At 35.1% G+C, this 13,517-nt stretch overlaps 1 protein-coding gene across 21 annotated transcripts in view; it reads left to right on the top strand.

Annotated features, from left to right (window-relative positions):
- Window positions 1-13,517, top strand: part of CADPS (calcium dependent secretion activator) — a 453,285-nt gene that overhangs the window by 255,097 nt on the left and 184,671 nt on the right. For all 21 annotated transcript variants that reach the window (XM_087883748.1, XM_060684201.2, XM_060684202.2 and 18 more), the window contains exons 10-11: window positions 1,024-1,132; window positions 3,293-3,505. In XM_087883748.1, the coding sequence (XP_087739874.1) occupies window positions 1,024-1,132; window positions 3,293-3,505 (322 nt within the window). The remainder of the gene's footprint in view (window positions 1-1,023; window positions 1,133-3,292; window positions 3,506-13,517) is intronic.

A 13,517-nucleotide genomic window follows, 5' to 3' on the forward strand; every position in this document is an offset into this window, starting at 1 on the left:
ATCAACTATACCAGGGGTGGGTTCTACTTACCTTTACTACCGGTTCGCATTGCGTGCGCGCACGTACTTCTGTGCATGCGCAGATCACTTATGATGACATCCTGATCGGTGGGCGGAGCCTCCCGCCGATTTTACTACTGGTTCTTGTGAACCAGTCCGAACCAAGGGCAACCCACCACTGAACTATACCATAGTTTGTTGGGACATTCATTGTATCCCAATCCAGATCTTTGGTTCCTCAAGTTTGTTTTAGTATTTTAGCATGAGGTTGATATAAGCTCTGATAAGGATGCTTGGATAACATTATGAATTCTATTTGATAGTGTTAAACAGATAGTACCACTGTGGTTTAGCAATAGTAAAGGGACAGAGAAAGTCACTAATATTTAATTGAGACAAAAACATTATATGTCTGCCAATTTTTTTAATTAGAATTCCATTTAGGTGTTTTAGTATGTAATAACAAGCTTGGATTTTTTTTTTAGAATGTTGATACAATATATAGCTGCAGCCAATGATGTCTCTCTGACACCTCCATGATGTAATTTATTTTCAAGTATAATGACAGGTTATATGTTAAGTGCATCCTTTGAAAGTGTATTTCAATAATATAGCAGGTGAAGGACATTTCTGCAAGTTCCCAGTTTTTGTATCTTTATATCATACTGATAGTATTGGGAATTGGGTTAGTATTTCTAACCCAATTCCCAAGAGATAAGATTATACTCAACCTAAGAGATTGTTCTGCATTTGCTGATTAGAAGTTTGTAAGTTTGTTTAAATACACCTGTAGGATATTGACTGTAGTGTCCTACTATTTCCTTCTTTTCAGAAGAATCTTGAGATTTTATATTACAGGAATCATCTATTAGATATTATCTATTAAACAGGTCTGTTAAAATAGATCATAACCTATGGAAAGATTTAGCTGAAGGTAAACATAGAACCGTTTGCAAAGGTTCCCAATTGGAAGTATTCTTCCATCATCACTTGATGTTCCTTAAACTGTATGATCTTCTGCAGGTTAGCCAATATACATTTGCCATGTGCAGCTACCGAGAGAAGAAAGCTGAACCTCAAGAGCTGTTGCAGCTTGATGGATACACGGTAGACTATACAGACCCACAACCTGGTAAGTAAGATGGTAAACTGAGGTTTGTTTGCTTGTTTGCTGAGAGTCGGCTTCCTTGATTATGGGCTTAACTGAAGTTTCTGTATGTTTTTTATGCAGACTGTTTAATTATGTTGCTTCTGAATTAAATGATCAAGATGATTATCCTTAATTATGCTTGTGTTGCGTAACACAACAATCAGGTGGTCTCAACCTTAAAGGAAGGAATTTATAAACATATCCCTAGAATATGTTTTTTTTTTACCAGTATAATGGATAGTAGAGGGTGAATTACAAATCTTTGGGGAGTAAGGGCAGAATTCAGGAAATTACAAACCAGTTTACTGATTATATTGGTGAAAAACATTATTCTGGATAAACGTGGACTGAACAGCTTCAGTAAGGGTTCAGTAAAGCTAAGACCTGCATCACAAACCTTTTACTATCCTTTACCAATATCAGAAAAAAAGGAGTGATAGGGAAATCCAATATATTTGTTTCATTTCAGAAAGCATTGACCCAAAAAATCTTTCACCAAGGATTCATGAGATAAATTATTTTGTGATTCTTATGAAGAAGTAACAGATTAAAAAACAGACAACATAAAATACTGGTAAATGGGATTATTTAATGATGTAGAGTTTTAAACCGTTGGGTCTCTCCAAGGATTTGTACTTAGATTAGTGCTCTTGATTTATTCCTAAATGAACTGGAATTAAAGATTAGCAATGACATGGATAAGTTAATTGATGGCACCAAAGGGCTGCAAATACCTTTAAAATTATCTTAGTTTGAACACTGAAGTGACAAATATAGTTTTACAGTATGTGAGGCAAAAAAAACCCCTAACTTCACACATATTGTATGCTAAGGAATCTGAGCTAAACATGACTGAATGAATGTGGAATATTGAAATAGAGTGATTTGATAGCAATCACATTCATATACCTCTCCATAATGCTTTACATCTCTCTCTAAATGGGTTACAGAATCAACATATTGCCCCCAACATCGATCCTCATTTTACTGAACTTGGAAGGTGGAGTCAACCTTGAGCCGGTTGGGATCAAACTCCTGGCAGTTGGTAGAGTTTGCCTGCAATACTGCATTCTAACCACTGCACCACCATAGCTCTTGATACTTCATTAATACTTTAATGAAGATATTAGCCCAGAGGGAAAAACACAAAAGACAAATTTTGGGTAGGGTGATCATTAGAAAAGGATAAATGTTCTCATTTAAAGTTATGCAAGTTATACAAAAAATAGTGGAGAGACATTCTCTGTTTCTTACAAAACTACCGCAAAATTGCTCTCAGATAAAGAATGAAAGATTCCAGGTAAGCAAAAGAAAGTCATTCTCCTGACACTATTTAAAAATCATGGAATTCAGTAGCTAGGTAAATTCTAGCCCACCATAGCATTCATGCTTTCTGGCTTGAATTTAAAGAATCCTTTGCAAAAGTCCTTATTCCAGAAGCAGATCTTCTGGATTGCAGCCCTCCTTCAATTTGCAGTTCCTACCCCTTCTCGTCCTTCATCCAGTTTTGGTCACCACACTATTAAAAAAATGTTGAGACTGGAGAAAGAGTGCAGAGAAGAGCAACCAAGATGATTAGGGGACTGGAGACTAAAACATATGAAGAACGGTTACAGGAATTGGGCATGGCTAGTCTACTGAAGAGAAGGACCAGGGGAGACATGATAGCAGTATTCCAATATTTGAGGGGCTGCCACAGAGAGGAGGGGGTCAAGCTATTTTCCAAAGCACCCGAAGGCCAGACAAGGAATAATGGATGGAAACTGAACAAGAAGAGATTCAACCTGGAAATAAGGAGAAATGTTCTGACAGTGAGAACAATCACTGGAACAGCTTGCCTTCAGAAGTTGTGGGAGTTTCATCACTTGAGACTTTCAAAAAGAGACTGGACTGCTTTCTATCAGAAATGGTGTAGGGTCTCCTGCTTGGGTGGGCGGGCAGGTTTGGACTAGATAACCTACAAAATCCCTTCCAACTCTGTTAATCTGTATCTGTATCCTAGGGAGACTTTGCAGAATTTTTTTTTTTTAATGCGAAGGTCTCCTTAAGCAACCATAACTGCATCTTTTGTTTCGGGGGAATCCATGAGCTTGAATGTCAAATTCTGCTTTTTCTAAATGAGTGCTTTCTGATATCTCTCAGGTTTGGAGGGCGGCCGAGCATTTTTCAATGCAGTGAAAGAAGGAGACACGGTGATTTTTGCCAGCGATGATGAGCAGGATCGTATCCTCTGGGTCCAAGCCATGTACCGAGCTACCGGCCAGTCTCACAAACCTGTGCCACCTACTCAAGTTCAGAAGCTTAACGCTAAAGGAGGAAATGTGCCCCAGCTAGATGCCCCCATTTCTCAATTTTGTAAGTAAAACGTATTCTTATCAAACCAAACAGTTCGGACTTAAAAGTGGCTTGTTCATAGCTACGGGGGGGGGGGGGAGAAGGGTTCAGATTATGTATTTCATATTGCTTTTGGATATGAGAATTTTTCATAATGTATGCAAAGGATCAAGGAAAAAAAAGTTATTCCATAAAAATGCAGAGGAAAACCTAAAATGCAATACTTGATCTATGGACTCCAGAATTTTCCAACTCCTAACTTGTTTTGCCCGTTTTTTTCATTGTCGCACTCTCCTTTTCAGTATTTTTGGAACAAACCCCTCCTTTGGGGACAATCGTTCATAAAAAGGCCTTTTATAAAAATTGATTACTAACAAGTCAAAATAACGAACAGCTAATAATTAGGCATTAAAGACTATTCAAAGTGGGATGAAAGGAGGGAAGTTATAAGTCTACCAATCTCCTTGTTTTAGAAAGGGAATAGGCTGAGCCCTTCACTATGTTAGATATGGCCATCATCTACCTCTTCTCCATTTGCTTGTCCATTCCTACCTTACTAAAGTTGTCTTATCATGGCCACTTTCGGGTTCTCTGTTCTGTGTAGGTTCTATTGTTTTACATTCTTGGTCATCCAGGTCATGGTTGTCCCAAAGGTGCTTTTTCAGAACTGAAGAAGCTTCTTGGATGAGAAATGAAACATCTTCAAGGAAAAACAAAAGCATCTTTGGGAAACAGTCAAGAAGTAGGTCTCTTTCTGCCAGCCCCCAGAACAGCAGCATCTGAAGTATAAGGGCTTAATGATGGCTAGTTGTTGACCAACAACTCTCTAATTCTGTAGCAATCTCAATAGCACAGGAATTGCTGGCAAAGGACATTGCATGGGTCCATAAGGGTAGTATGGGACGTATATATGAATATGTGATCCTATCCCAGCAAATACTATACCAGTATAGAACTTTCCTCCTAGTCAATTTAAGGTAAAGTCTTGGGAACATGTATCTGTTATACCCAAGGCATTATAACTATAAATTAACATGATGCAATTTAGTTACATTTACAGTTTAGTTAATTGGTTAACTAGCTAGTGGATTTATAGCCAGTAGCAATTTAGTATCTTGGTAGATAAAAGTATTTTTTGCACTTGTGTCTGGGAAGTATTTTTCCAGAAATCTTGGAAAATCTCCAATTCTGGATTTGGAAATTTAACAAGGGGGGGAAATTGGAAGAAATCGGTTCACATAAATTATACTTTTGAATTGGATTATCCTCCTACAATTTAATGTATGAATTCATCTGTTAGGTCAGGGTCCCTACATTATCTTAATGTGCACAAAAAATGTAAGATACTAATACTAATATTCTTACCTATATCCTTTTGGGCATAAATTGTTGAACTGCTGAGACATTTGGATTAAAAAAAAATCCAGTTAGATTAATTTCTATGACAGATTTCACCAGGTCAGTGAAGTTGGATAAATCAGCCCTTAATTTTATTTCATTTTAGGTTTTTTTTTAAATTTATTTATTTATTTATTTATTCATGTATTCATTGGGTTTTTTTGGGGGGGGTTCATTTGACAAGGCTGATTAATCTGAAATATCTCAAACTATTCATAGTTTTCTGGAATATTTTTTTGGGTGGACTAGTTTGCTGTATTCTGATTGTAATGGAAATATTTGTTTACTAACATACTATATCTGTAGAAACTTATCATCTTTGAAAACAATGAAATTAACTTCCTCTGTTTTTACATGTGTGCATAACTTGGACTTTACTTAACTTCATACGTAACTCCAGCAAAGCTTGGTCTTCATTTTAGTATGAATTAAAACATGGCATGATACAGGATGTTGATTTCATATTTTCCTTTTTCGTTGCAAATATACATTACACAATGAAAACTTTTGCTGAATTAATTGGCAGTTTGACTGACTGGTTGGATGGCTGCAGCATTTGGCTCTTAAAATAGCATCTATGTCTTTTAAACTCAAGGGCATGAAGAAAGTTTCAGGAGAAGCCCATTTCATGTTCCAAATTGTAGAGCACAATTGTAATTTAGGTCAGGTAAGTAACATCAATGTATTTTTCTAGGTTGCTTGCCCAAGGATGTTATGCAGTAATTGGGTGGCCTCTCCTAGCTTTATGAGTGGACTAAGAGTTTCATTTAATTTTTTTCCCAACATTCTTTCCTGAAGTTGTGCATTTTCTATTTCAGTCATTCCATTTGCTCTGTCTTTACCTTTCCAGGGTGCCCAAAATGCAACTTCTGGAAATTTTAATTTATCTTTTTTTCTTGCCGCATTTCAATCCCAAACTGATGACGTCAAGAAGATTGATCAATAAGACCTTCATCCTACAGAATTTCTTTTGTTAGTATTAGTGTTTTTCATAATTATTCATAAATATACATCTCATATCCTTGTTTTTTTTAAATATATATTTTGCCACCAGTAAAGATCCTTGCCACTTACTCAGGGAAATTATATTTTTTTCAGAGGAGAGAGTAAAATTAAGTAAAGGGAAATTGAGTTAAAAAATAGATAGCTTTCAGAATTCTTAAGAAAATTCCAAATTAGATAAAAGAAATCAAAATTAGCTATTACACCAGGTTTGTTCTTTTTTATTATTGCTTTAGGCTAAACCAAGCATATGATTAAAAGTAGCTTCTTTCAGTTTTATATCGTTTTAGACCCACATTTCTAATTCCACACTGAGTAACCTAGCCTGAAAGGGCTAAAAGAGAAAGACAGAGAAGCAAATCAGGGGATACATATTATGTATTTACCTCTTTGTAGGTATATAATATGTTACATATTGACCTGTTGATTTGCATAGAATAAATAGTAAGTTGTTTGGGTTCTGTTAGAGTAGCTATAATGTTCTGTTCATAATATTTCACAAAACTGGGTGATGAAGAAATGGTTGTATTGCAAGATACAGCTTTGTTCCTCTTATTCTAGGCTGTATCATTAATCCCTTCCTTTCTGAATAAAACGATGGGAACTAGAGAAAGCCTGCAAGCAAAAGATTTCTTCTCAATTTTCTTATGTCTCTCATATGCTTTAATAATGAACCAGATTCTCAAAATGGAAATTCCACTCTAGAGTCTACATCAGGGGTGAAATCCAGCAGGTTCTAACAGGTTCTGGAGAACTCGTAGCGGAAATTTTGAGTAGTTTGGAGAACCGGTAGCGGCAATTTTGAGCAGTTCGGAGAACCAGTAGCGGAAATTTTGAATAGTTGGGAGAACTGGCAAATACCATCTCTGGCTGGCCCCAGAGTGGGGTGGGAATGGAGATTTTGCAATATCCTTCCCCTGCCACGCCCACCAAGCCATGCCCACAGAACCGATAGGGAAAAAATTTGGATTTCACCCCTGGTCTACATGTCCTTAATGCAAGGTTTCCCAATCTGGACAACATTGAGACACATGGACTTTAACTCCCCAAATTCAAGGAGAATTCTGGGAGTTGAAGTCCATGTGTCTTAACATTGCCAAAGTTGAGAAACCTTACTTTAATGGAAGAGTCACAAGCACCAGTTCTAGCAGAAGAGGCATAAATAGGTGCAACTTGTTTATAAACTGTGATTGCCTTGTTATTTTCCGCCGTCTTGTGAAGTGAACAAAAGCAAAAGTGATGAAGGAAGAAAAGGGTAGATCAGGAGTCCCTAACCCTCGGTCTATACCAGAAAATGGACTGAGCAAACAAGCGAAGCCCCGTCCACAGGATGCAGGCAGCCCATGAAACCATAGCTCCTCCAGTCCACGGAAAAACCTCTCTCCATGGAACCGGTCCCTGGTGCTCAGAAGATTGAGGGCTAGGTGGTCCTTATCATGATGAACTTACAAATAGGTTATTTTGGTTATTATATAACTGATAGGTAGCCCAGAATATCTGCAAACGCACCTTTGGAAGTTGCTACAGGTAATACCATAAGTAGAAAAGGTACCAAGAGATAAATATGAAGGAATCCTACCCAGGGACTCACCAAAAATCCAGGGGGTAAGTCTTGCAAATGCAAAATCTGTGCAGAGGCCTTTAGCCTAAACTCATGCATTTCTGCTGCTTGGCTACTCACTAGAATATCAGTGAGCTCAGGCTGTGAAATGTCATGCTTGATTGATGCCGGTATATTTGCATCTATTGCTTTTGTATCAGAATATCAAGCTCCTTTTATAAACGCATCAGTGGACAATAAAATATATGTATCACTGCAAGGAATGAGTCCTTCTTATGCACACATGATGGCTGCCATCAGATGTTCCAGGGTTACAGAAACTTCCCATATAAATCAAGTATTGCATTTTCAAGTTTTTTTTTCCTTCTCACCCACAGAAAGGTAAGAACGATGGTGCAAAATACCTGAATGTGCATTGCACTGTAATGTGCACATCTTTTTTAGTTTATTTTTCTTGCTCACTGAAACAAACAGTGCTGGATACAGGGGAGACTTTTAAAAAAGGACGGATTGGAAGCAGTTTATGTTTGTCTAATATTTTTCTTGCAGTTAATCTTTCCATAGATTACATAAATTGCCTAAAGATGGCAGAACTGCTTTGTGTTAACAGCCAGAAGGGGAAAAAATAATAATAAGCCATGTAAACACTCCAGTGTTAAGCTGAAGCTGTAAAACAGAAAGTTGAGAACACATTTTTTACAGTTGGAGAAATTGGGAATGATACTTCATTCATTTGGTTCCTTTCTAATTTGCCTTAACAGATATAAACTTTATGCTTACGCTTAACGTCCCCTTCGGTATTGATTTCCAAGCCTGAGTGAAACATCTTTTTTTATTATTATTACCGTTATTTTTAGAAAGTGGAGTGTTCATTTTTAAATATAGTATGCATTTAAAAGTACGCATTTTTAAATATACAAAAATACAACCTGCTCTTCATCTGTTTTTTTAACCTTTTTGTTTTGGGGGTTTGTTTTGTTTTGTGTTTTGCTTTTATATTAAAGACACACACAAATAAATCACAATGCAGTCATATGGTGTTGTTTTAAAGTTTTGCTCTGTTCAGTGGTTATTTCCCCTAGAGTGCATGGGGTGGGAGCTTTAATAAATTAGAAGTTTCACTTTATATATGTTTTCATTAAAAGGAACACAAAGTTTTCCAAATGATTTACTATTTACTTCTGAAGTAATATATCATCCTTTTTGGCATTATGTTAGTTTCATTAAATAATTACTTATTTGGAGATATGAATTTTTGTCTGTCTCATCTTATTACTGGCATCAGTCAAAATGCATACAGACATATATATATATATATATACATATACACAGCCGAGCTTTCATTTTTCTTACTTTGAAAAGTTATTTTAAACATGAAAGATTGATCAGCGATGGTTTCTCATATCATTTGTGCTTCTCTTTTTTTCCCTATTCCATTTGTTTTATTGTATATGTTATGTTTAATTATATTGGTCACATCTTGTGCAAAAATGGGCTGTTGTTTTTGATAAGTTGTGTGATCCTTTCTTTTACCCTTTTATGTACTTATCTATATATTTATATGGCTAGGTTTCTCAAGCTTCATAACAATTTTCAGCTCTTAAATGTTGTTGTTTGTTGATATTCTTTTTTTTTCTTTGTGTTTAATTTATAAATATATATATATATTTCTTTCTTTCTTTTTGTTTTGTATTTCATTTTTTTTGCTTGAACCCAAGTACTCTAGCTGCTAGGTTAGAACTCCTGTCTGCTTTCCTGAGCCTTGTTGCTAGTCTTTATGTTATTCTGGTTTGTTCCTTCTTACCCTGCTAACTTCTAGCTGGACTGAAGGGTAAGTGCTTCCCTGTAGCTAGCACAGCTCAGATAATCAGTTGATTATCTGACATATGCAATGTGCATTTTTTTTCCTCCTCTTAAATCTTTCTCATGTTTAGATTTTGTAGTTATAAACCTTCATATTATTTTCCTGAATTTAGGTTTGAAATATAAGTTTCCATACTGAAATTAGGGTGCATGTGTTGTTTGCATAATTGCCTTCTCTCCCTGGCTTTCATATTGGCATCAACTGATCCTCTTAGTAAAAGCCAACCATTAACATTTCTTCTTTTTTTTTTTTGATTTTTTTTTGTTTTTTGTTTTTTTTCATCCAAAGGTTGTAAACATGAATTAGCATCACAATGAGACTGTAACTCCTACCTTGCTGTTGTTTTCATGGAACTGACATCTAGTTTGGCTGCTTTAATGCCTGACAACAGATCATTCTGCACTTTGGCAATTTACCGTTCTTCCTTTTTTTGCTTTATCCCTGTTCCAATTATTAGCATGATGTAATGCAACAGCAGAATGATATTAAGACTGGACACTTCCGAGAGTAGAAAGGTAGGATAGCATAAACCTGATAAGGGAAGGTGCAGTGTTTTAAAGGGAGAAAAAAATCAGAAAGGAGCAGAGTCACAAAAATTCCCCTTTGGATGCAAGGACGATTCCTTATTCATTAACAGGACTCAATTATTTACACATTTTTTAATAAAAAAAAATGGGTACCAGGGAGATGTTCTTTTGGATGGACATCCCGTTGTGGTTGGTGAGTGTGTGTGTGTTGGGGTGTGTGTGTGTGTGTGGCTATACGCACACACGGGCACACCTGCCTAATGGCAAAATAGCTTAGACACAATAGGGTTTCTTCCTTTACCCCATTTTCACCTTCCCCACCCTCCCATTCCAAGAAAACTCATTCAGAAAGGAATGTATATAGCATGCAATTTCAAATATATCACTCATAGCCGAGCGACACTTAAAAAGGAAAAAAAAAAGTAGGGAATCTGTCATTTTATTCTTTGTTGGATTTCTTTTTTCACTAGTAATATTGGAGGGTTGGTTTGATTGGTTTTTTTTTTTTTTAAGACGAGCTGAAAATGCTTTCTAATTAAGCAAAGTTGGGACTTTTTTTACCTCTAGGTTAACGTTTAAAGAAACAATATGTTGTACTAATTCTTTATTCATATTCAAAAAGCTGTTCCTCAAACAAATGGTGAGTGCACCTTTACTTAAGAGGGAATTGAAACTATAGTATTATTGGTCACGAGAGCTGGCAAATATGTATCTGGAGTATTCTGAATGTGAACATGAAATGGAGTAGGTGGATTCATTCCTCCTGACCCTGAAAAAATACTCCTGATATTTTTTCTTTCTTACTTTTCTTTTTTTTTCTTTTTCTTTTTTTTCCCTTTCTTCCTTCCTTCCTTCCTTCCTTCCTTCCTTCCTTCCTTCCTTCCTTCCTTCCTTTCTTTCTTTCTTTCTTTCTTTCTTTCTTTCTTTCTCATACTTTGGATACCAGGCAGAATTTCATCATCACTTCTAGCAAATATGTCATTTCTTTAAATCATTTTTTTTAAAGTTGGTGGGGAGGAATAGTGCAGATTTTTGATAGAATATATTATTTATTTTTTAAATTGTTTCTTTTTCTTTCTTTCTTCCTTCCTTCCTTTCTTTCTTTTCCTTTTTTTTCTTTTCTTTTCCTTTCTTTTCTTTTTTCTTTTTAATGACTGAATGAATTCTGGTTTGACAGCAATATATGTATGTTGCATTAGAATGCATTCCTATCCTCTTAACTGTTTTATTTTCAACAATGTGTGTGCTTTTAGTTGCTTCAGGTCTATATTTTTCTTTCATGAGAACATTGCTATGTTTTCTTGTATTGTCAACTTGCAGATGCTATAGCATTACAGTATAATACAATATTAAAACATAAATTAAGTTTCCACATATTTTTCATGAATTTAAAATATATTATAAATCACCCTTTGGATCTTTTTTTAATAGCAGTTCTGGAAAAAAAACCCTGCCTATCACCAAAAATATGGCAAATGCTATATTTTTTCTTTCTGAGAATCCATTTTTTTAATGGTTTATTTTGTTCATTTAGAAACTATTAAAACTATTAGCCATTAAGTTCTGAATATAATTTGATTATCATTTAGTAACTGATAGCTCTATACATTATTAAAACCCAAGTTTTCAAAACAAATATAGGATAAATCAGCATGCTTGTTTGTACCATAGAGCAGTGTTTTTTTCAATCTTAGCAATTTTGATGTTGCCTGAATTCAGCTCCCAGAATTCCTCACCCAGCATGTTGGCTGGGGTATTCTGGGAATTGAAGTCCAGGCATCTCAAAGTTGTTGAGAAACACTGCCATAGGGAATAGAACAACATGGGCGGATTTATTAAAACCTCAAAATTGAATACTAATCCATTCTATAATGCATATTTTAACTCAAGATAAAAAATAGGAAAAGAAATAGGAATTTCATTACATTTATTTCAATATCCCAACCACCAATAATGTCTGGTATTTTAGGTGCAATGTTTACTTACAGCTTAAATTCCTTCCTCTAAAATCTGAGCACATTGTTTCTGAAAATGTGAGGTATTCACAAGAAAATGTAAGGATCACATGCTACCATAAAGATTTACGGATTTGCGATGATATCTATTGGTTTCAAATAAAGTATCAGTTATAACATCATAAATGTATTAATATTTTAAGGATAACAAGATTTGATTTTTTTCAACAGTAGACAAATTGTGATAGGCAAAAGAGTTTTCAAATATTTTGCTCTGATGTTTTATTATCCAGTAATTACTTTTCTATTCGCTTAAAATAGCGAATATTTACGCTTCTATTCGCTTAAAGAAAGATAGCAAGAGTCAACTGTGTCTACAAAAGGTTTGGTTTAGCCTGTATTTTTTTTCACCCCCTTCATCCACAAATGTGCAGAGCCAACAAAGAGTTAAGAACGTTGGGGGTGGGGGAGTTGCTATACTCCCTTCTGCCAATAAAGTATCTTCTGAAGATCTCTTTAAATGAGTAACTGCCATCAATCATTGTCATCCCTTTATTTCATGTCTCCTGATGAGGTTGACTAGTGTCATTGTTTGTTACTGTCCAAACCATAAGTTCATTCTTTTAACGTCAAGCAGATATGACAAGCACACATTTTCCAGATGAATAAAATACAAAGTCACCTTTTACTTTACAATTGGACGATTGTTGGTCGTGTTTTTGGATCGTTCTATTATAAACAAATCTGTTCCAAAAATTTATTTGGATGCTCATTTGCCATTTCAGCTCAGACAAAGCTACAGATTAAAAAGCTCTCAGAGAAATGATTATTTTGTAGCCTTCGTAGCATAAGTTTAGTGCACGGTTTTGCACCTACTCTACATCTGAACAAAAAATCAGAAATCAATCAAATCAATGGAAAGGTGTTTATATCTACTTTTATGAATAGATCCCACAAAATTAGTGTGTCTTCTAGAGCCATTTTATAATTCATGGTTGGAGGAATTCATTCTTTTTTAAAGAATCTTCTTGAAAACAGCTTAGGTTTCCAGTTGCACAAACATCATTAATCCATCATTACTGATACTCAGTGTATATTCTGTGTTTTATATCAGATCATTCTGATATCATTCTGTGTTTTATATCAGATCATACCTTCCATTGGCTGGCAATAGAAAGCCACAGAGCCTTTCCAATTGGATCCTGTTGAAACCAACTCTAAATAGAAATCTTTCTTTCTTTCTTTCTTTCTTTCTTTCTTTCTTTCTTTCTTTCTTTCTTTCTTTCTTTTTTCTTCTAGCAACAGAAATTCCATACTACTAACTCAGCATCACTATAGACAGGAATACAGCCACGGTGAACAGCTAAATCTGAATGATTAGAAGTTGTAATGGAACAACATCATTTTTCTATTATTTGGACAGCTGCAGTCAGAGTGTAAAACAAAAAGTATTCTAATGAATATACTGTTTTCTTTAAATATTTTCCACAAATACAGAAAGAAAGAAAAGTTTGAAGCCATATAGATTTTAAAGAGTTTTAAATAAGAAAATCACATTGGAAAAGATTATACATGATCGTAGAAGTATACGTTGTCAAAAAAGATGATTTCAGGATTTTTTAGAACAATCAAAACGCATGATGTGATCAGTAATTATCTAAGATGTCTATAATCTATTTGTATATTTTTATATTGACAAAAACGAACTAATTGTTTTTGACAACTG

The sequence above is a fragment of the Pantherophis guttatus genome, chromosome 2, assembly GCF_059756535.1.
Source record: "Pantherophis guttatus breed Tessera chromosome 2, ASM5975653v1, whole genome shotgun sequence".
NCBI classification, from domain to species: domain Eukaryota; kingdom Metazoa; phylum Chordata; class Lepidosauria; order Squamata; family Colubridae; genus Pantherophis; species Pantherophis guttatus.